This window comes from Teleopsis dalmanni, chromosome X, assembly GCF_002237135.1.
Source record: "Teleopsis dalmanni isolate 2A chromosome X, ASM223713v2, whole genome shotgun sequence".
NCBI lineage: Eukaryota > Metazoa > Arthropoda > Insecta > Diptera > Diopsidae > Teleopsis > Teleopsis dalmanni.
Window position 1 is genome coordinate 50,957,372 of NC_051848.1, and position 25,534 is coordinate 50,982,905.

General features: G+C 30.1%; 2 protein-coding genes across 7 annotated transcripts in view; both read right to left on the reverse strand.

Annotated features, from left to right (window-relative positions):
* LOC119688977 (sodium/potassium/calcium exchanger Nckx30C) overlaps positions 1–23,441 on the reverse strand; it is a 299,166-nt gene extending 275,725 nt beyond the window's left edge. For all 6 annotated transcript variants that reach the window (XM_038103689.1, XM_038103687.1, XM_038103690.1 and 3 more), the window contains exon 1: positions 21,909–23,441. In XM_038103689.1, coding sequence (XP_037959617.1) covers positions 21,909–23,418 — 1,510 coding nt within the window. In that variant the 5' untranslated portion in view covers positions 23,419–23,441. The remainder of the gene's footprint in view (positions 1–21,908) is intronic.
* LOC119688980 lies at positions 16,382–17,176 on the reverse strand. Its single transcript, XM_038103693.1, has 2 exons — positions 17,136–17,176; positions 16,382–17,073 (listed from the first exon to the last, which is right to left on the reverse strand). Exons 1-2 carry the CDS (start codon positions 17,148–17,150, stop codon positions 16,594–16,596), a joined length of 495 nt encoding a protein of 164 aa, XP_037959621.1. The 5' UTR covers positions 17,151–17,176; the 3' UTR covers positions 16,382–16,593.
* Positions 23,442–25,534: the final 2,093 nt, after the last annotated feature.

Genomic DNA, 25,534 nt, shown 5'->3' on the forward strand with positions numbered 1-25,534 from the left:
CTCATTTCTTGGAAGTCAAAGAAAAGCTTAACTAAATATATGGACCCAAAATAAATTAACTTCAAAAAATTATTTGAATATTAATTAAAATAATTTGGTTTGTATTTTTAATTAAATATAAAAAGTGTGCTTTTTTTAAATAATAAATTTTTATTAAATATAACGTAATTAAACCAATTTAAATACTTATGTTGAAACACCTAAAGGTATGCAATCTTATTTTCTATTTTCAACACTTTTTGTAAACATTACTTCACGCAAGAACCACAGATGCCACATATATTCTGAAATGTATTTTCCACATAGATTTGGTTTGCTAACTTTTGGTTTAATTTTATATGTTTTAATTCAATTCAATCTAATTTATTTTATTTTTTGTTTTTAATTTTTACTCCTTCTCTTGAGTTCACGTGGGTTTGCCTTTTTTCTAGTTTTAGGCAAACAAACGAACTATGTCGAAAGTATGCAATGGTAAAAATATTTTTCTATTAAAATATTTCTACACTGAAAATGACTATATTATACCGAAGGAGGGAGATAGAGAAAGAGGTGAAATTTTTATGAGGAAACTTATTCGGTTTTAAATAAAATATGTTTATAGAAATAATTTAAATAATTTTTATATATATGGTTTGCAGTTTAGTATAAATTGCTTATTATTAACACGATGATTCATAAAGTTGATTAAAAATATATCGTAACCAAATGAAAAAAAAAAAAATATGAGTATCCAATAAATATTAAATGAAAATATTATATTCTTAGCAAATTATATTTCTGAGTCTTAAAGGTCAAAAAAAACTGTATATGTCAAAACTTATTTATACTAAATAAACACTAAAACTGTTTACAGTCAGAGTTAAAAAACCATCTTATATTTTAGTATTTTCCAACTCAAAATATACTGCGGATCAGGAAAATATTCAACGTGTTTTAATAAGAAAATATTCAACGTGTTTAGTCATATGTCTTTAATAATGTGTTCATAAAAATGCATTTACTATATTTTAATATTTTAAGAAACCCTACTCCATAAAATTTCGTAAAGTTTTAAATCTAATTTTAAAAATAAGTTCATTTACTCTGTCGTCCGTCTGTCCGTCTTAATGTTTCAGTTGGATTTAATCTCTTAAATTTTGAAGTTATTTGAATTTGAACCTTGATCATTTTTTGGATTGACCGTAATCGGACTGCTATATTTTTTAACTGCCACATAAACTGAACAATCAGTTATGAGTTTTTAGTAAAGATATTCAAATGTAGTTTGGTTCAGAAAGTGTTTATATTTATTTAAAACAATACTGAAGATTTCATTCATATCAGCTCAGGTTTAGATATAGCTGCAATATAAACTTCCAATAAAGACATATGTTTTTGTCAGATAATTTTTTTTATTTTCTAATGTTTGTCTTCAGATTGGAAATAGCTGGAGGTGATATTAGAAATAGCAGAAGTATGATCTATATTGACAAGGTCAAGTGGCTGCCATTTTAAAAACATATTTGGTTTACCCTTAAATATGTAACCGAACGGAGTCAGTTTTGATATAATTTTCCCACTAGAAATCAGACTAAAAATCAGGTTGATACCTACAACTAGAGTAAGGCGTCTGCTCTCAGAGTTGTAGCTATTAATAAATTATCTTACCGGGTACCATAGCCTGCGTTATCATCTTAACAAGTCATGTCTATGAGAGAATATTCAGCACCAACACTACTCAAAGGTACAGGTAGGAGTATATTACTAGACCAATACTTTCTAAAAATTTCTTATATTAGAATATCTTCAGTAGGTGATATTTCGGACCTCGTTCGTACTGTTGAGTCTTTGTTAGGTCAATTAGTAACATTATTAAACCAATAGTTCTTACATTGTATTATGAAATCTTTAGTAGATGATTTTGGGGACCTTGTTCGTATTACTAAGACTCTGCTAGGACAATTAGGAACACAAAAAATTCAATTTACAAATATGGAAAAAGAAAAAAATATTATAAAAACTCTATTTAAATATTTGGTATAATCAGTCAAAGAGTATAAAAGTTGCCTTATTGGTATACTCTTCTACACTCGAAGAAAGATTAGAGTAAAAAATATTTAATTATAAAATTGTTCAGTATTAAAAGAACTAATGAATAGCAATTAAACGAATATATTTTAAATCAGTAGATGTTTAAGTTTTAAATTAATTTTAATATGTTTATATACATACTGATGTATACATATATACCCTTTTAAAAAACCCCTATTATAGAAGAGTGGAGACTAAATCCATACCATCGAATTCAACAAATTTAATTGATCTCTCGTCTTCACCGATGAACAGTGTGATAAATTGTCAAAGAAGTGTCTTCCTAAAAATCTGTTATATATAATCTGGTGTATTTATATTTATATATATTTGCAAATAGAGTATCTATATATCCGCTATATATCGATTATTTGAAATTTTTATATTTATGCCAAATAAAATACAATACTAATATGAGAAAATTTTTCTGCTGAATCAAGAACATCTGCGTGGTATTAGGATTGAATAACTCTTATTCTTTTACCCTTAACTTTTTAACCTTTTATTTAAATATAATACTGTTAAAGTAATCATAAGAAAATCATAAAATAATATAGCTTGTAGAAATACTTTTGCATTATGAATAATTTATTTTGGAGTAATAGTAGAGTATAAAGTAATGTTTCGCAAATGTCTCAATCATTTTTGTATGACCAATTCCCACCTACTTTGACTTGTTTTAGGAAAATTTTCATTTAAAATAATAAATGCAAATTGACGAAAAATTCTAAACATTTCACTTAAATTTTCAAAGCATAACGAACGTACCTTTCCAACTTTCAAAAGAAGGCATAACGAAATTTCATTTCAATTTTAATGCATTCAGTCACTTAAATTGCAGTCAATCATGCATGAATAGAAACTTTTAAGCTAATGGACCAAATGCGAAGCAGTAGGAGAACTAATGCCACTGCTCGAGTCACAGTCACAGCCATATCCACTGCCATTGCCTCTGGCACTGTCACTGGCACTGGCACTGGAACTAATATATTACCAAACGCTTCAGCTACAACATAAGAATGGCATATTTATACATTTCGTAGCTAAATTGAAAGTAAATGAACTGTAAAAATAGTAAGAATAGCTAAAATATAAATAATTTTGTATATATGTAAGTATATTTTACACATCTGACTAAATATTTATTTGCAATGTCAAAATGAAATAAATTGAAAGTGCTCTACTAATTAAGCCTGTTTATATGTTAGAATGCCCTAAGGCGGACAGCGCACAATTTACTAAATTGGCAAAAACTTCTATCTGAATAGAACTTTCCCAATTCTGTTCACATAGTAAAGCCTGTCATGTTAACAGAGCTGCATAAACTAAATTTATAAAAATTGTTGAATCTAATAGAAAGTAAAAATAAACCTACAACGAATAGTGCCTATTTTTAGGCGATATTTTAATTATACAACATGATCTATATACAATAGCATTGGTAATACGTAACAATGTAAATACGTGTATTAATTTATGTACAGTTGAAAGTGAAAAAGTGCCAACAGTTCAAACTCATGTCCGTCATACTAAGTAGTAAATTACTGCAGCCTGGTCGAGCGTAGAAGAAAATACAAAAACAAACAACAAAAAAAAACAAAACTGTAACAAAATATTGAGCGCTACTAATTGCCGATGTGTGAGCTTGGCATGCTGATGCTGCACCAGTTGCTGTTGAGTGAAACTGTCAAATACTTGTATGCTTATTCACTCACACCAAATAGAAATTCTATTACACAATGCTGCTTGCCTATCTGTATAGCATATGCTATAACAGTTTAGTTGTAACGTCATTACTTATATAAAATTGTTGTTTACATAACACTAAACTGCAATAACAACTACATACGCACCGACAACAACACCAACAGCACCAACAGCACCAGCAGCAACAACAGGAACAACAATATACCAATAGTACCAACATTGTTAGCATTTCCAACATTGCCAACATTGCCAACGCCAACAGCAAAACAACAACAAACATGGTTTGGTTGGGTATTGGCGGGGGAAAGGTATACACCTAACAACCCTTTGCTAACCTCAGTACACATTACAACGACCCCTTTTCACTGACGTACATCTTTTCTACTAATTTAGCCTAGTTTTAATTTTCTGCTCTTTCTGCTGTAAGGCTAACGTTTTAATATGCCTAAAACTAGGCAATATAAAGTATTTTATCGTAAGCAAAAATTTAAGGCAGCAAATTTTATTCGTGAGATGAAATTTCTTTACTTTAAAAATATAAAACAGCTTTTCAGTCACTTAATTTTACTTTTATGAATACAAGTATGCACACGTACATATATATATATATACATATAAATATATATATGTGTATATATAGTATAAGTAACTCGATATATGTATATGCTTGTTCTTTTGTACTTATGAAATACTTAACAATTTTCTTTACGAGCATTGTCTTCAGTAATAAAAAATTACTAAAATCACTAAAATTTGCTTGTTAAAATATTTTATGAAATTTTTGTGGGAAAGTTGACATATTAAAAGCATTTTATAGTCTTAATCTTTGTACAAAAATATTTTAATTTAATTACGCAAGTGAACAAAATTTTTAGTAATTAAAGAGTAAAAGTAACATATGAACCTATACATATGTTTGGTTACAGTAAATTGTTGTAGGTATAAAAGTGTTAAGCATTTTTAGTTAGCTTTAAACAAAGAAAATTCCTTTAGTAAATAAACTTTTATTTTTCAAATCCATCTTCTCATGTCACTAACGAAAATAGCAAACATCTACGTATATAAATAAGAATAGTTTTAATTAACTACTATGTGTGTATTACATATATATATGTGTGTATATATACACATATAAGATATAAGTAAATAAAGGGGCTCCACGACTTGCCCCCTGACGTCAACATTCTCATTACCCTCTCTAAAGACCTTGTTCAAGCTTTGCGTTTTAAACCACCCCAATATCTCTCCCTTTACTTTAATGAGTGAGACCCACGTCATTCCCCTTTATAACCGTGGCTTTTGTGACCGTGATCACAAAGTTTTTCGCTAATATCACCCCCGCGCTTGCGCTATAATCCCACACCTTCATTACCACCCAATCTCTAACTCAATCTCTATGCCATTGCTTTCTGGCTTAGATGAACCTAACCCACTAGGTATTAAATCCATCCGCTCCCATCTCTCTCCCATGATTACGAGAAGGAAGTTTCCACACTACTGTGGAAATTTTCTCCATTCATTCCTAAAAGATGGTTTTAGTGGGTTCAAGTCTCACAATGTGGCTTTCGATGCTTTTCAAAAAAAAAATTAAATTTTAAGCAAGTAATTTGAAGTGTTAATAATACAACGTAATTATTGTACCATTTGTGTATACCTGTTGTGTATACCTGAATACCTGCACTGTTAAAGCGGCTCTTTCCAACTTAGAAAAGCCAGCAAAGCAAATGGATTTTGTGGTAAATATGAAAAAAACCAATTTATTTTCTGTCAATGAACAAATTTATTGAGCATTCTGGAAACCACATAACTGTTGACAACTACAAGTTCGAAGCTGTGAAATACTGTTTATTTGGCAAACAACATAAGTATTAAAACCGACGTTAGTCTAGAGACTCAACGAAAAATGACTCTTATCAACAGATTTTTTTACGGACGAAATAGGCAATTGAGAAATAAAGCACTCTCTCAACAAATAAAAATCACGTTCTGCAAGTTAAACATCATATATAGCGTACTGAATAGCGAAAAATAACCAATAGTGAAGAGAAAGTCTCTTACGTGCAGACAATGAGTATGGAATAAGGTGTGATGGTAAACTGCTTAAGTAATACAGCGACTTCACTGACTTGATCACATCGTACAAATAAAAGAAACTGCTCCGACTAGAAAAGTGTTTGATTTAGTACTCATTTAATGGAAAACGAAGTATCTTTAGTGAAGGGACCATGTGAACGCACTCATTATTTTCAACTGGCGACACCAAACCATTAATAAGAGTTGCTGGTGAAGGTTACTAAATGCGATCACGAATGATTCATGTCTCTAATAGACACCTTAGTGGGCTTATAACTTAATATGACATATTTAAATACCATATAATCAAATTAATGAAATGAAATTGAGCTTTATTTCCATAATTTTAATATTGTGATCCTGATTTTGATCTTTCTTTCCATACAGTTGTCAACTTGTGAAGACTTACTCTTTCTAGTTGCTACTAACTATGAAGTGTTCGATACATAAAGAGCCTATTTTGATAATGTAAAATATATAATAAATTCTTTGCTTATTCACCGATATAATTAATTTATTAGATGATAATCTTTCTCTTATAATCTATAATTATATTAAACTTAACTCCTCAAGTACCATTAGTCCATATTCTATTTATAGTAAAATACAATGCCTTGATAAAAATTGTGCTGTTATGTAGCACCTTTTTTTCATAACGGAAAATAGGATAGCTCTATATATAATTAAGAATTGTATGATGCCGTATAGTCTGTAAAATATTACGTGATTTATAAGTTTTGTGATTCCAGTGTCCTTAAACTTGCAATATAGGTGCTTAATGAAGTGTTAATTAGATAATATACCAATTCTTCAAGAGTGTCATATTCTAATAAACAGACTATGCATGAATTGCCACAATTAGAATGGGGTGCAATTATATTTCTAATGTATATATTCAGGACTGTAGACGTTTCTTTATAAGTCTGACAGAAATAGCGTAAGTGAACTCAACAAATCTATTTAACTTGAACCAAATAGTTTAGCATATATACGAAATCGTCTTTTAGTAGAAACAATGATTAATGTAGTTTACTTAAAGACATTCAAATAAGCAATAGATATCTTATCGAATCTCCTTTACTTCAACTGAAAGAACATATAGCTCAGTGAGAATACGAAATCATATTCTCATGGAAACAACAATTAAAAATTTCCTTTTTTCAAGACTTTAAAATGGACAGTTGATGTTTCTGTGTAGAAGTGTTAGTATTTATATTAACTTGAATCCTTCTAGCCTAAGCTCACCTAAACTTTATTTATTTTACATAAGCAAATCAAGAAAATTTAATTGTAATTCAAAATATCATGTCATGAGTTACTTATCCGCAGCTGTCATCAGTTCATTCTGTTATTACTAATGAGGAATGTGAGGTCTTATAATAAGAAATCCATTTAGAATAGATGAGGGAATAATAGTGAAGAAAATGTTAAGTTAAATCCAAAAAAAATGTTTTATTTTTAATTAAATGAGTTCTTAGGCTAACCATAAAGCTGTTTCGCATATCGCCAAATATCTACCATCAATGGTTTTCACAAACATCTATTGATTTATAATTAATTAATTTAGTATTTATTTGTGAGTTAACATAAAAATTAATCTAAGAATAATGAACTGAACTGCTAGGTCCTTCGCCCTGAATTAATTTAGTAGTTTAGGTTCGTAATTTAGTAAAAATTTGATCAATTAACTAGCAAAAATCCTTTATTAAAAATCGTTTAGTCATAAAATAATAAATATGTGATTTATTGATTAAATATAATTATAATTAATTATATTAATGTATAATTAATTAATTAATTATCATAATCATATAATTAATCTATATAACTTTTGAACTTTTGAATCATTTAGAAGAAGCAGACCTCAGTCGAGGTTGCCCAAATATTTGAAACGTCACATTACATTATGATTTCTTCACACATATCTAGAGGAGTTACATTTTTTAATAATTTTTTGCTTACTTATCTATTCACAAATAGAAAGAGAAGCATTTTGGTCTCCATTAGCTGGACAATTGGTGTTCTATTGCATAAAAAATTTTAAAGATTACAGAGCTCCTTTCATATGGGAGCTGCAGTGCTCCAGTTTATTTATCAAAATTTGATAAATCTGCCTTTTTCTCATAATAAGTTTTATTTGTATTATACATTGTGACCGAAAAGTTTCCGGTCATAAATAAATAAAACGCAAAATTCTTAATCTTCATCAATATTTATTTTATCTCCTTCAAAATATGCTCCATTAGAAGCGATACACAAATGCCAACGGTCTTCCAATCATCAAAACATTTTATTATAGGCGCTTTCCGGTATGGCTTTGAGTTCCCTCTGCGAATTCTGTTTTACGTCTTCTATGGATTCAAAACGCGTTCCTCTGAGTGGTAATTTGAGGTTGGGAAACAGGAAAAAGTCACACGGTGCAAGATCAGGTGAATACGGTGGCTGTTCGATGGTATTTATTGAATGTTTGGCCTTAAAATCGTTGATAATGTTGAACAAATTGAGGTGAATCGGAACAAGCCGGGCGTTGACACGTCGCATACACAAATTGTCCACCAAAATCAAACGAGCCATCTCACGACCGATGCCTAGCTCTCGTGCTATCTCTCTAACACTCACATGAGGATTTTTGAACACGATTTCCTTTGCCTTTTCAATGTTTTCGTCGGTGGTAGAGGTCGAAGGTCGTCCAGAACGCGGCATGTCTTCGACGGTCGTACGACAGTCCTGAAAGGCTTTGTACCACTCATAAACTTGAGTTTTCGATAAAACTGATTCCCCATAAGCCTTTTGTAGCATTCGCAACGATTCTGCACACGAAATTTCGTTCGAAAAACAAAATTTGATGCAAACTCTTTGTTCAATATTTTTTTCCATTGTTTTTTTCGCAACGCACTACTGAGGTGAACTGGTTTCAACAGCTGCCGTAAACGAACTGTCTGACAGATCGCGCTCATTTTTGGCATAGTAATTAAGGACAGTGCTGCCAAACTACATAAACTTAAAATATCGAAAAATATACAGCGCGCGAATTTTAAATGAGAACCTCCGAAAACCTTTCGGTCACAATGTATTAAAGCACTCTCAATAAATTATCCTGCTTCTGTCACTACTTGCTTGCTCCGACACTGTTAAAATGACATCAGTTATGTGTGGGTAGGAAGATCCACTAACTAAAATAACAAGTCACTGGAATTATATTTTATAGTTAATTATTTATTTAACTTTCAAAGGATAGTCACAAAAATGGTAAAAAGTTTCATTTAAAATTCAAAATTATCAGCTCATATAACCGAAACTACATATGGTACTTCCAAGTAACGACTTCTTCAAAAGCTGATAACAAAATCGAATAACAAAGTCACTTCGTCGAAAAAATGATAGTTTATTTTTTTATCTTACAAACTGTAATGTTATTTTATATTCTATAATCCTCCTCTGTCAACTAACTAACGACTATTACCAGGTGCTAAAGCACATAATTCATCATACTCAATGAATGCTTCACAACCAGGAAGCCACCCCAAAAATAATCTTGACAACGATTTCTGCTGAAGCAAACGAATTACCAACATTACAAAAACAAGCTGGGGAAAATAATAAAATAATATACTTAGTAATATAACAAAAAAAAAAAAACAAAAACGTTACTGTGCAGTTAACATTTAAATCTCCACTACAGATACAAGTTTTTTCAGAATTTCTTTTGTACCTGAAGCGTTAAATAAAATTAAGGCCATCATCACTTGAATATCCTTCAATCAGCAGGCGAACGAATGAACTCACAATAACTGTTGACTGCCATTTTATATTCAAAATGTTGGCCAAACCAAACCAAGTTGTGCTTCGTCGAGAATTGCACCATTGCAAGTACCTACTTACCTATTCCAACAAAAAAAAAAAAACAGAAAAAAGTGAAAAAAAATTTAACTCCGGTGGAAAGATATGATGACGTTGCCATTTATTGTCTGCGAATGGCAGTGGAAGCTCAATGGCAGAAATGGCAGAAATGGCAGTTACTGCAATGAACAGCAACATTTTGTGTCGGTAACGTATTGTGCTGAAGGAGTGGAATTAAATTGATGACGCTGGTTCAGTGGGATGTCATAGCAGTTGGTGCCAAGTTGTCATCTCCAACTCCCTTCGCCTTAAACAAGCCCTCCTAGATTAAGTGAAAGCGTCCAAAGAGAAATGAATTTCACAAAATGCAATATGCGAATAACCCCGGTGCACTTTATGGTGTCATCGAATGCATTTTTTAATATGTAATGTATCTTGAACTACTATTGGCATAACAACATTAGGTGGTTATAAGTGCTCCTCGCTTGTTAACGATAAAATCGATTTAGAAATCCTAATAAAATTTCTGATTTTCAAAGTTCAAAGTTAATATGTGGATTTTAATGCAAAAAAAAAAAAAATGCAATAAGATATAAAATCTAGCCATGTCTCATATCGTCCTCATATCGCTGATGAGATACATTCAATATACAAAGTATCGGGAATTTATGAATTGATAAACGCGCATAAAAGCTGCAGTGTTTGATGTAAAGAAAATGCGTTTTTTTTTTCTTTTCAACTATGACTTTACGGAAAGTTGGAAGTGGTTTATGTAAAAGGAATGAAAAGGAAAAAATCGGTTCTAAGAAATACTATAATTATGCCAGAGTATGTACAGTGATCAATGATGTTTGGAATTTACATATTTCCACCCATTGTAATAAACTGCAACTGTGAAAGAAGAATCCAAGTTAAAGAAGCGAACGGGTTATCGCTAATCGTCAACTCGTCAACCACTCCCAACTATACCAGCAAATCACCAAGACGATAATTCTATCAATCCACTAAAAATGTGTGAAAAATTGGCACAAGGAATGACATATCTGTATTGCATCTGCTATACATTTTGACTGATTGGTATTTTGCTTATGTTTTGTTTTAAGACTCGAGTTAATTTTTACACAGAACATATTCTGTATTTTGACAACCAAGTGGCTTTAAAAGTTTTTTGTTCATAAATCACCAAATCCAACTAGATCAATAGTTGTACAAATCTTATATATGAGTTACATTGATTATAAGCCGCTTGAGAAGTATTGAATCGACACCAAGGGTCAAAAGCAGTAGAAACAGTAAATACATGTTAACAAAAAAAAAAAAAAACATTGTGGATTACTCCGATGCAGTGCAATAAAATACTAACATGTTAGATAGATAGATATATTTTGAAAGTGTTAAAACTTTGTAACGACGTCACTGCATCATTTGAGGATTATTGTGACAAATCCACTTTAGTTTCATAAGCGAGTAGCAGTGAATTATGTCCTTTGGAAAGATGTTGTCAAATTCCGTTATAAGTGGATAGATACTGAATAAGTACCAAAGTCTGGTGAGAAGATAATAGTGATATAGAATGTGAATAACATAGAATGTATAATATAGTGACACAGAATGTGTTCTGCTGTTTCCTTTTCTTCGTAATAAGATTTTAGTGCATCCACCTCTCCTTGCTGAAATACTCTGAGAAGAAAAGCAAATTCTTCAAGCTACTCTTAGAAGAAAACCGTTTTAATCTGTACTGAACGGATTTTAAAACAATGTTTGATAAGTGTTTAAATAAACATAACGCACAGTATATACTATCAGAAACAGAGGAATGCAAACTATGTATGGCAGTCTCAGAAGCATTCGGAAGACTGCTCAGCTCCAAAAATTGATCTGCAAAACAAAGTAGTTGATCTGTATGTAGAACTAGAGAAAATAAAAACTTTTCTGAATACAACTGAAATGAGAGAAACCTCTTAGTGTATACATATGGATGGGGCATAATATAATGGATTCCGCGATTGAAAGCACCATGGCATAAATGTATTGTTTCGGAAGAAATTTTTAAAGTCAGTTCAAAGATGTTAAAAGTTATAAAATATTTGAATTAATTTTTAGATCGAAATGTTAGATGAAAAATTTCAAAAGAATTTTTTCTGTTTTTATTCTAATTCTAAATAAGCATAAAATACTCCTCTCCAGTAACAGCATATGTGCTCTCTCATGAATTACTTTCAGGACTTTCATTATTTATAGCAATTAATTGCACTTACACACATTTTATTCTATGAAATATGGTATCTATGACACCGTTCGATGTAATTTGCACAAAAATGTGTCATTGAATGCATGCACAAAATCCTTTTTCTAATCCATCTAGTCAAGCTTTGATATATGAGTGCAGATAGTTCAGCTTTAAATACAGTAACAGTTGGTCGAATTCAGTTGTACACCAAATACTTCAATTCTGCTGGACAGTACTGGACACGTGATACACGTCTAATATCAATGCATATGTCCATTCATTCAACTTAAATAAATTACAAGTGTACTTGGCGTGGTAATTAATATGCAAATGACCCAATTAATGATTTTAAAGTAAGTGCTGATAAATTATGCATCAACTATTTGATTTCCATTAGCATATTTCATTTCAAAAAGTTTACTATGCATTACTAATTCATTCAGATACATTGAGCTAAAGTGCATGCAATTATTTTAATTACTTTTAATATAAAATTTTATGAAAAACTACACGTACAATCGAATGAGGGATTCTTACATTATTAATTATTTTAATTTTCCAACATTACTATGTTACTAAGAAGGGATTGGTAGAAAAGCAGTAAAATATCTGATTCTCATCTGAACAAATAGTACAAAAGTAAAAATCTATTCAACAAGTATTTCTTTAATCATTAGTGTTATTTACTGTTAATATTTATAGATTCAATCATTTTTTATTATTGAAAAACTGCAATTCCCTTGGTTTACTTAATATTCGGCTACTTAGTAAATGTCTATCTATTTCCCACAAGTCATACAAGTACTTACTTGCCCTCTATAACATCATATCACTGTTAAGAAACCCACAATAAAACTGTATTCGTTAAATTGAGTTTAAGAATAATATAACACAGATTCTTCATCATTGTCAATAAAGACTATGACAGAGTGTCAAGGAAGTTCTTACCTAATAACCTATTCTCTCTGATCTTTTTAATGATTATTAAAAAGAATTCATCGTTTTGGAATTCCTATACATTAATAGCCTAAGAGAACTACAATATATATTTGAGGTGGTTGAGAGCACTTATTCTGTTCTTGTGTTTTTAAAATCTGCTCTTGCCTTAGCTCTATATGGTTGCGCTCAAAAATATGCAGTACTTCTACTCCAAACAAATGAGCAATTGTTGACTGACCTAAATAAGACTGCGAGATATTTGTAGGCGTAAAAGATAATAAAACTTCATAAGATTGCTCAATTTAACATAATAGGGGTACTCATCTAAGCATATAAATAGATAGATAACAAAGCTTTCAAATAATCTAATATATTGTAACCCCATATATATCCAACCATACCGGGTACTTAAAGTACACATATATCATTCATATTTCTAAAAACATTTACACCGTACATTATTAATATAACAAGAAGAAATAACATAACAATATTATTAAATTCTGCAGTTTGGGCCACACTTGACGTCATTATTCATGGTTACATTTTAGATTCAGTTGTAGCAAAAAACGTATACGTGTCTATAATTGTATTGCTGGTAATATTTACTCTGACACTTGTGCTAATTTGTAGGTCTTATTGGTATTTTCACAAATCATTCATGATGATAGCTGGCACAAAATGACATCATTAATAATGCTCAACACAAAAGCAGTGACATTTACTTACACACTCATATAAGTGTAAAATATATGTACATATTTAACACTTGTACCACTTCAGAAGGCAGCTGCGAAACGAACAACAACAATCGAACTAACAATCGTACTTAATTTTTTTTTATTTGATTTTTGTGTAATTACACAAAAAAGAACACCTTTAATCACACCACCAGTCAAGAAACCCATGTGCATAGTACACAAACACACTTATTTACTTATAATCTGCTAATATGACACCTACACAAAACAGTGACAGATGAGTTGTTGCCAGTGCTCGAAAGTATGCAATAAAAAATGCGCATCACATTAGTGTCAACACCAATAAAAGTCTTTCATATCAAATAATTTTTATTACATAAATTCTTTACTGAGTAGTCCTTGCCCTAGAAAATACATACATGAGCACTCAAAATCACAATTTCAAATTAGGAAGGTGAAAATCCTAAAATTAAGTCGCCAAACAAAAAATTCTTTACAAATTTATTTTACAATCCAATGCTTTTAATACATCTACAGCTAGGAATATATTTTTCTTCTTGTGTAAACACAGTGTCAATGTTTAAAAATCATATCTCCAATTTCATTTATACTAAAAATAGAAGCAAATAACTGTCATTTGCTATCAATATGGTAGCCTTATAGTATAGAATTCTCAATTTCAACAATATGAGAAGTGCAATCATCGTATAACATAATCACCTAATTTAGTTTCAAATAATACTACTTTTGTGAAATATTAGCGGACAAGTCTTTAGAATAATTCTTGCACTTATTTACACAATCTCTAATACACAATCAAATAAAACAAATCAAATACAGATAAGACCAATCAGTACTTTACCGTCGCAAGTTGGTACTACCAAGTATCTTCATATCATTGGTCACCTTTCTAGCCGAACCGGTTTCACTCATTCGTACGACTTGATCAAGCTAGTGAAGCTGTTGAGTTTAACTATATCAATCTCGTTGTATAGCTCTTACAGCTTATAATTCTATCTTATTCGTAACTCCTTGCTAACATGTAAGGGATCATAGATCTGTCGAAGAGTTTTCATTCAGTTCAGTATAACGTGATTTTTGTTTGTCGAGTTAGGACTTCATTTCTGAACTGCCTACTTAGCCCGAAGTATTATCTATTGGCAATATTAATTCTTCGCTGAGTCTCTAGGCTACACAGATATCAGACATTGTGATTATTTCAGCATACTCAATAGTATGATTTTGCTGTAAATAGAGTGGGTACTGCAAAGAGATAAAATCTCGCATACTAAGATAATGCAGTGGTACTAACTAAAAATAGAAAGTTCTGGTAGTATCTATTCCGGTTACTTCTTTATAGAAACTATAAAAAAAAAAAAATTATCACATAAAAAGTACACCTATACATCTCAATCTGAGCATGATAGGAAATATAGACACATTTAAGTCAAAGTAAATTTTTATATTAAACTCATTACACCTCCATATTATATTATAGTACTTTTATACTCTCTCATAAACACTAAATATAGTGCAGTTAAGTGGCATCAAAGTACAATATATTACCACTATGTTTCACAACTATCGACTTAGTGCTTTGATGGACAAAATATGGTTAGTGAAAAAGAAAAATTGTTGTTGGAACAAGCAACTTAAAGTAAAATGGTTCTAGTAAAAAAGATTATAACACTTTTTAGGTTGACAATAATTGTGAATTCGCTAGAAGTAATTAATTAGATTCGCTTACAACTGAAATATTTTCCCAGACATAGTGTGCCATAATGCGATCTCATGAACTTCAAAATGGGTTTAAAAATTGACTTCAGGATTGATTTCAGGATTTATTTGTACTAAGAAAAATATTTATTAATCGATAAATCCTTACACCTGCACTTAAGAAACAACACTTTGCAGAGTTTTGGGTTGAACACGGCTAGTGAAACTGCACTTACATATAGAATGTTGGTTCCGTTCTCATATCTAGGCTCTTGTGCTATATTATTTAGCGAGAATTTCGTACGAACTGAATTAGCATCATTAAATTTAATGCGCTATTTTGAGCTTATAAGCCTATTAAATCGTCTGGAGACTGCATTTTTTTCTTCATCGATTCTGTTATATTTTTTACTGCTAAAGAAAGCAGTAGCATTGGTCAATTGAAGACATATTGAATATGCATTACAAATGAAGAATGTAGCTAAGGATACTACTTTATGACACATTCTTCCTGTTTTTCCGTGTGAACATCCTACGAGACCTAGAAACAATCTGCGAGTTACGACAAACTGTAAATTTATTTGTTTTGCATATTAGCTATACAATGTCAAAAACTTGAGGCATATTTAAAAACTCCACCTACCACACTTTTTTCAATTGAATAACGGATTCACTTCAATACACTTTTAACAATCTCTAATACGTATAGTCGGTTTACTGACAGATTAAAACTTGAAACCGGACGAAATAGTGCTGTCATCCATCACCCAAGACTCATTGTAGTCGTTTCAGTATAGAGTTTTTCTACAGACCTTAAGAAAAAATGCATACAATATATAATCTGCACTATAAAGTTTCTAAAATAGAGAAACTCTAGGAAGTTAGAAAATGTCATCAATCCAGAACCACTTAATTCAAGTTGATCGGAAACCTTTTTCTGGATTTCTTGTAATGAAAATATTATCAGTGTGGAAATACCTAACAAACTTGTGGACGAATGCAACTCTCTAACTCCCTTCATTAGATTCAGGATATTATGTGGAATATTTATTTTAAAAAGGTAGTCAAAATATTTATTTTGAAATTTTTTAATTCCGTGAATTTATGAAATAAAATTGTTCATTCAATGAAAATTTGTACACATAAGTGTGACTCTCAGCTCAACAAAATATTCACAAATTATTTTATTTTTTAAATGAATAAAAAATAAAATAATTTGAGATAAATTACCGAAACAATGTGAGTCATTGTCAAACAAATACCCGTAATAACGAAGGACTACTTAATAATAGATGTTGTTAATTTCAAGAACTTTGATTACAAAATTAGATTTCGAATTTTAGTGTAACCATACCAGAGCAAGTAACCTAATCCGACAGCCATAGTAGTCGCAAGTACATACGTTATCTTCATTCTACTCTCAATTTCGATACTTAACTGAACACACTTATCTCGGTAGCATTTCTTGACTAAAGCGTCAAGTCGCTTTTGGAACCTTAAGTGTAAAGGCCGGTGTATTCGACTGTACTCTGAAGTAAAGACCATAGGAATGAAAGGACGTATATGGAGCTCATTTGGTAGATCTGGCTTAAATGCTGTATCGGGAATATGCATTAAACGCCGCAACCGAAGATGAATCAGACGAATTTCTTCCTCAAATTGATGTTGTACAGCTCGTGTAAGTTCTGGATGCAAATACCTGGCGTTGCTATTTCCAACGATTGGCAGATTATAATAGTTCACTATAAATTGTTGATGTAAGTTCATACAGTCCACATCTCCTCCTCCTGAAGAAAACTTTAAACATTCAAACTATTAATATCAAAAAGCATTAAGAAATTTTTTAGTTAAAATATTACCCTACGTAGATCCATGATATTTTAAAATTTGTGATAATCTAAACAAAATAAAGAGCCGTTTTTACTAAAAAATATATGCCAAAAGTGCTAAGAATTTTCTAAAATTTTTCGTATCTGCCAAAATTATTGTTAATTTTTTTATAAAATTAAAATGATAGTTATTTCATTTTATCATCAAATTTTTTTCATGGCATACTTTGAAGTTTCAAGTGTTTGCTATTGCAATCAAATCGTTGAAGCACCACTTCTGTCTAGCTCCTCTGCTCTACACTTGCCAAAAATATTCCTATGACTGGATATCCAGATTAGAGAAATGTTGACCTGCGCCGACATATCGTTCAGAGATGTGTAGCAGTTAAAGACTGTACTAGATGTTAATTGAACTGAAGTCAAAGACTTAAGAACAATTTGACTGTCTGATAATATGTATATATTCCTGTTATATATAACAACCACTTTCAGACAAGCTATAGCTACCCTAATAGAGATCACTTTCGCTTGAAAAATACTACAATGATACGAAAGCCAATAGCAGGAAGATTTGTTCAGTTTCACTAAGAAAACTACACTGTCTATACTACTAATTGTTTTGGATCTGTCAGTAAAAATGATCAGTCACTCTCCACTTCCTAAATAGAAAGCCATATGTCTCTAGATGGAAATGCGATATTGGTATTGTAACGAATCATTATTTGTGGTAGAAAGAACTTTGGTGCACAATGTTGCTAATCCAACCTAACCTAATATAGCTATTGAGTAGAAGATATTGTCAGCAGTTAGTATATTGTTAGAATAATGCTATCGGATAATGCGGTAACACTGAAAACATCAGTATTTGTTTTCGATGCGTCACTAAAAATGATCAGACACTCTCCGCTTCCTAAATAGGGAGCTCTTGAAAACCATATGTCTCTAGATGAAAATACGATATTGGTATTGTAACGGTTCATTATTTGTGCTGAAAAGAACTTTGGTGCATAGGGTTGCCACTTCAATTTGACCCAATCTAGTTATTGAGTAGAAGATATTGTCAACAGTTAGAATATTGTCAATAATATTAATAATGCGGTAATATGGAAAACTCTATTGTTGAATATTGATTAAATTGTTGATCACGTTAAGGCTACCATTGTACTATAGTTCATCTATTTTAATTTTATAAGTACATTGATATTATCAGATTTGAAATTTTGTATTACTTAAAATTACCATAATTTAAATTGTATTTTTAATATATTTTATTGCGTTTCGTTATGTCTCTCTTACATCTAATCACTATGAATATATTTATTAAATTCTTTTTTAAATAGAACTTATGCATTTTACATATAAACAAATGCTTACTGAATCATTAAGAAAATTAATGAAGCGTATAAAAGTCGAAAGGATCTGCAAATAACTAATACATACATTCACACATATACATATATATACATATATGTATATATGTCTGTTACGTGGTGGTTTTGCGATGTGGCAAACAGAAATGCAAAGAATGAAATTCTTTAATAACACTCGAAAAATAGAGGCGACATTTTGTCATAAAAGAAGCTGCATAAATGTTTCTGGAATTTTTGAATTAACATTTCATATAATGCCCCAACATAATGCCGAGAAGTATGCTTCAGTATTTTTATGACAATTGTGACCTTTGATGCTAAATATGAAAGCAATCTTCACCACATACCTACCCACACATTAACATGACCGCTTTGTGAAGATTTCTATGCAGCAAAAATGTGTTATATAGATATATATGTATATATATATAATTTCAGTATTTATATTATCACATATATGTGTATGTATGTATATACTTTATATATCTCATAATTATTTGGTTGCTTTTCTCAACATTTTGTGTTTGGCTGTATATTTAAATTAAATGATTTCATGTACTTTTGGCTGGCAATTTTATTTAGTATTGTTTGGTATTGTTTAGTAATGATTTTGCCAAATTTTGCCATTTGACTATCATGTTTTGTGCAATTTATTTATTTTGTACATAAATTTGTTTATATATTTTCAATATAAGAAATTCTCTAATATTGCAATTTATAAAAGTTGCAGTTTTGCTGCTCAACTTTAACCTTTGTTTGAGGCTTCATCATACATATAAGCAGTACTTATATATATATATATATATATATATATAGTTTTGTTTTCTTGGTCTTTTGAATATTCATGATGATATCATATTTTATTTTTCTATTTTTCTATTTGCTTTATTTGAGCATTTAAAACGGATTACGTATTTTCTGGCAAATGTTTGAATTTTATTATTTGAATTATTTTTTTTTCTCTGTTCATGCAGTTAGTTATACTTTTCAGGTCTTACTTGTCTATTTTGCTGGTATTTAGGCATTAAAATAAATCAGTTTAGTTGCAAATATATTTCAGATGGCGTTTGTGGAAATATGGGTCTTGCTTGCATAAGTCTTGATGTTGTGCAATTCTTTAATTTGCATTCTTTTACAATTCTTCACAACAATTCATACATGATTTCATATATATTTTGTATTAAATACGATTTCAATTTTATTAGAATTTCAACTTTTTCTTTACAAGAACACGACTTGCTACTTAATGACTAGAAATAACTAGAAAGTGGAAGTGAAAGCAGTAATTTTTATTTTCTTATTGAATAGTTAAAAACCATCTAAGAAAACGAGAAGATTTTTAGAAATATGTAATTGATTCTTCAATTAATTTTCACAATAAAAAAACTTTTATTCCACAGCTTGTCGAAGCAGTCTGTCTCTCTAAGCAACAAATTAATAATATACAAGGAAGTCTTAGCTGCGATATGGACGTGCGGTATCCAGTTATGGGGATGTGCATCATCCAAAATTTTCAAAACAAAGTTCTAAGATATTTAGTCAACGCTTAGTGGTGGATTAGACATACTGAACTTCATCGGCAGTTGAAGATCGAATCTGTAGATGCAGTAATACAAAAGTTTGCGATAAAGCACCAATAACGGTTACAACAGCACCTAAACGAGACAGCCCACCATCATAAGGAAACTTAAACGAATTAAATCTTCAGATCTGCTTAGTAGTCTAATAATAATTTAGATTAATACTACATTAGCACTAAGTCTTTGACAACTTGAAAATTGTAAAAGGTATTGTAAAATATAACAAAACTTGATTGGCTTGATAGATCTCTACACTTGAACTAGTTGTAATTTAATGAAACATGTATTTATAACCCTGAAGTCCTATAACTGATGATAGTAAGCGAAAAGTGTGCATGCCGGATCACTTGTGCACATAGACAGCGAACAAAACATATTTCACCCATGGAATTCCGATGGATTATTCCATCTGGGCCATTTTAGAGACGAATGTAAAGACTAGATCAAAATATCGGAAGATCATATTCGTGAAGTGTGCAACTAATTTTATAACCGTTTGAAGGCCGTTTGAATGGATTCTAAAATTTTGATTACTTCCACATATTTTTGTGATTTAAATCAATAAAAAATAATTTCACACAAATAAGATGTGGTCGCTTGACCATATCGTAACACTTCAATCGTATAACCCTGTACATATATATAATATGCAGCATATTGAATTGTGGCGATTATACGTTTAGCACTTTGGGCTGCACTAACTAAAAACAATTAAGAGCAGCATATATTATTCATGGATACATGTTAAGGTATACTAGAAACATGAACGTATAATGGCTTTATTTATATATATGAAAATTTGTTTACCTGCATACATACGGATATTAATATTAAATGTACAATTTATTTATGAAAAATGAGATATTTTTTTGCAATCACTAGTCTTACAGGGCTGGATTTAATACTAACTATAATATTGTTGTGGCTGCCGCACAAACGTACGCTATGCATGAGTTTTGGACAGCCCTGGTATATGTCACCCGTTTTAGTCACATTTTTGTTGTTGTTGTTTTTGACGTAAATGTTGTGGCTAGTTCTTCACCAATGCTTTGTAAATGGGTCTAGGTATGGGCACATTCTTTGTATTAAATTATAAAACATCTATTCAAATATGCCACACGAATCCACGCTGTGGATTGCATTCGGCATATGATTTACTTTTCGTACAACTCTGGTATAGGTTGCCATTTTAGCAACATTTTTTGTTGTTGAAACAAGCCATAAATGTTGCAGTTCATTTTTTCACCAACACCTTGTGCGTGTGTCTATTTAAACCACATTTTTCTGATATAGATCTTTAAGCAACATTTTTTGTTGTTGAAACAAGCCATAAATGTTGCAGCTCATTTTTTCACCAACAACTTGTGAGTGTGTCTATTTACAACTACATTTTTTATATAAAGCTATGAAGTATTCACATAAACTCTAGTATAGATCATACTTTAAGCAACATTTTTGTTATTGAAATAAGCCATAAATGTTGCAGTTAATTTTTTCACCAACACCTTGTGAATGTATCTATTTTTAGGCACATTTCTTGTATAAAGCTATAAAGAACTCACATAAACTCTGGTATAGATCATACTTTAAGCAACATTTTTTGTTGTTGAAACAAGCCATAAATGTTGCAGCTCATTTTTTCACCAACACGTGAAAAACTTTTACACTAAATCTAATAAGTATTTATATGAATATTAATGCAAAAACTCTTAATCAATGTTTATATATTAAATATGAGCGGTTTTACTAACCAACAAAAAAGATCAAATTTCAAAAACTCAGGTTGGGTGACCATTTCAAGGGATTAACCTTGAAATGAGAGACTATTCACTACAGTACTATTCAAAACTTACCATTGTTATTGTGCGTCTCATATGATGCATTTTCATTCATTTCATTCACATCTTCTTCTTCGTCTGATTCACCTCCTTCAAAAATGGCATCATCAAATTGCGAAGATGGATACATAAATTCGGTATCATCATTCGATGTTTGCGATGGTATCACCTGATATGATGGTGGAGTTAGTACACCACCACTACCACCACCACCAGCACCACCAAAACCATGACCATGATCATATGCCATGCCAATACCTTGTTGAGATTCATGTTGATGTTGATGTTGATGTTGATGCTGCTTTTGTTGTTGCAGTTGTGTTGCTGATTTCGGTTTGGCAGCTGAAACGACATTACTACTGCATGGAAGTAAAATGGATGTGCACAATATGAAGGCAAATACAATAGATTGCATATTGTTTGCACTGATATATGAGGTGATGGCTTTTATTGTACCAGTAACAAATGATAATAAATTTTTATTTAAGCGTTTATTATGCATTTTTTTGCTTTTCTCAATTATAATATGTTGCTGCTGCTGCTGCTGCTGTCGTTTAACTGTAGCAATTGTTGCAATTGTTGCATTTTTAGCGATTTTCATAACATTTTTATTCGTAGCATAGGCCGAATTCATATTTATCGTAGCTAAGTTTTTAACTAAAGCTGAAGCTGTTGTGACTGATTTTGAATTTGAATTTGAATTTGAATTTGAGTTTGAGTTTGAGTTTATGTTTTCATTTGAGTCTATGTCAACAACTATTTTAGTTGCTCTTATGTTGTCCGATAAACGACATGTTGCTGATAATACTAATAATTTGGTTTTATATACACTCTCAACTATTAACGATAACAACAATAATACCAACAATTTTGTACGTAAAGCAATTTTCCAAGCAAATGCACATGATGCCAACAACAAGCCTGTTGGCATGCTAATTGCAGTCATTATAGCTGCAACAATTTGTTGCTGTTGCTGTTGTTGTTGCTGCTGTTGTTGTTCGTTTACTGTTGACATTGGCAACAACAAATTGCCATCATTGCCTAACCTTAGGCGACCACGACGACGACGACTATTAAAATCTATCGTCTTCTTGCTATTGTAATAATGTATTTGCTGCTCTTCCTCATGTTGCTGTGATGGTATTGTTACTGTTACTGTTTCAGCTGCTTTTAATATTTCTCTTTCTATTTTCTGTTGCTGCTGTTGGTGCTGCTGCTGCTGCTGCTCAACAGAATTATGGCTAATGACATTATTATCAACTGCAACATCATCAATGTTATTTTTTGGTGCTTCATTAATTTGTTGTTGCTTGATGTTGTTTAATGAAAATTTTGTTGTCGCCGTTGCATTTAAGGTTTGATTTGTTTGATTTGTTTGATCTGTTGTTAATATCAATGTTGCTGCTAAATTTGTTGCTGACATTTCAGCAACACCTTTATCAGTTATATTAATTTTTGTTGTCTCTCCAGTTTGTGCTGTTTGAGAAAAATTAGAGAAATTTTCTTTAATGTCAGAATTTTTCATTTGCTTCAATTTATAAAAATTTGTTGCATTTTCCTCATCTTCAACAGCAATTAATTTAATAATTTTTTTATTTTGCAAATGCAATTGTTGCTGCTGTTGTTGTTGTGTTGACAACATATTGTTTAAATTATTTTGCGCTTTAGGACATTTCTTAACAAATGCATTATTATTTTTTAAAATTTGTGCTGTTGAGTTGTATACTTTATGCTTGTTTTTGTTGTTGTTGTTGTAGAAAGCGTTTTTATCCGATATTATTATACATTCTTCAACAACAAGTTTTTGTTTTAATTGTTGTTGTTGTTGCTGTTGTTGTTGTTGTACTTGTTTTACATCTTCCCCTTCTCCCTGATTATGTTTACATACTTGTTCGTTGTTGGCATTTAATAATAAGGGTAAAGTAAATCTAATATCTTTATTTTGTTCTTCCTCTTCTTCTTCGTCTACGTCTTCGTGTTCGTCTAACTTTTTCTCTTTCTTTAAAGTTAATGAGTATGTTGCTGCAATATGTTGTATGTTCTTCTTGCACTGCTGATCCTTGTCAACATGTTGTTGTTGCACAAAATGTTTCTCAAAATGTTGCGTTGATTTGTTGCGCGTATAATCGTTTGAATTACTAGTCGGCTGTAAGCATATTTGTTGCTGCAACATTGGACCCAATAATTTATGGATTTTTATTCAATTTCTTATACTGATTTAAAAGTTAAATGGTATGTCTCACTTTTTTTTATATATATACTTATATTTGTGCAATCTTATTTATTTTATTTATCAAAATATATAGTTTATTATAATATCTACCTTTGTTTTATATAATATTGTTACAATAAAATGTTTTTTCTTACTGTTTTATTTGTTTTTTGTTTTATTTTTGGTTTGTTGTTTATTTTTTAATATGTATAAATAATTTCTGTTGTATTTATTAATTTGTTTATAATATTTTTATATATGCGTTTCTCTATGGCAATTATATTTTGCATTATATAGTTTTGTTAGTTACATAAGCTTAAAACCATTTAGTCGTTGTTCATTTACTCTTTACTCCACTTATTTAATTCGGTTCTCTATTAGTTATGACTATTAACTAATAATTTTTAATTATATATATACATATATATATATATATATATATATATATATATTCAGTATATATGATTTAAGATTATAGTATTGACTTAAGTGTATTAGTTTGAATTTTGAGTATGAAAATTTAGTTACTGAAAATAGTTATAATTGAAAATTTTTGAATAAGTTTTAGCTACGAATTAGTTAAGTAATTTTATTTATTTAATATACTCATATTAATACTTATTAATTTTAATATGCTAGTTCAACAATTTCCACACTGTAAATAGCTAGTACTTTGTATATAAATATATTTTTAAATGTATACACTTTTGTAAGATTTATAATTTTCTGTTTTAGATTTTATTTAGTATTTAGTATTTAGAAGTAAATTTTGTTTTTTGTTTTTTTTTTTTGTTTTATATGTATATTAAAAATTTAGCTATAATATTTTTAAAAAGTTTTGCTAGTTATATATATTTATACAAATGTATATATAATTCTTCAACTGCTTATTTTAAGAATAATTACAACAACTTTTAGTACTAGTAGTTTAATTAGTTAATTAGGTGCTTTTAAAAATTTTTAATTTTAATTTTGACTTATGTACTTATGTAGTTATAAACATTATTTGGTTTTTTCCTTGATTTATGGTATAGTAATTAAATTTTAGCAGATTAGAGAGTAGTTTTAGTTCATAATTTTTCTGTAGAAGACTTTAAAATTACATTAGGTATACAAAATTTATATATAAATGTACTTATTTATGTTATTAAGAAATCAATTTGATGAGTTTTCTTTACTTAACATATCCTTGCCAGTCATTCCACACGTGACGGTTACTTCTTAACAGTTTTATTATTTAATTTATTTCAATAATTGTTTTAATTATTTTTTGTTCAATAATTTTTTACAAATTATTGCTTACAATAATTTTTGCTTATTATTGTTTACAATAATTTTTACTTATTATATTTGACTTAACAATTTTTGTTTATTATTTTTGTCTTAACAATTTTTGTTTATTATTTTTGACTTAACTATTTTGGTTTGT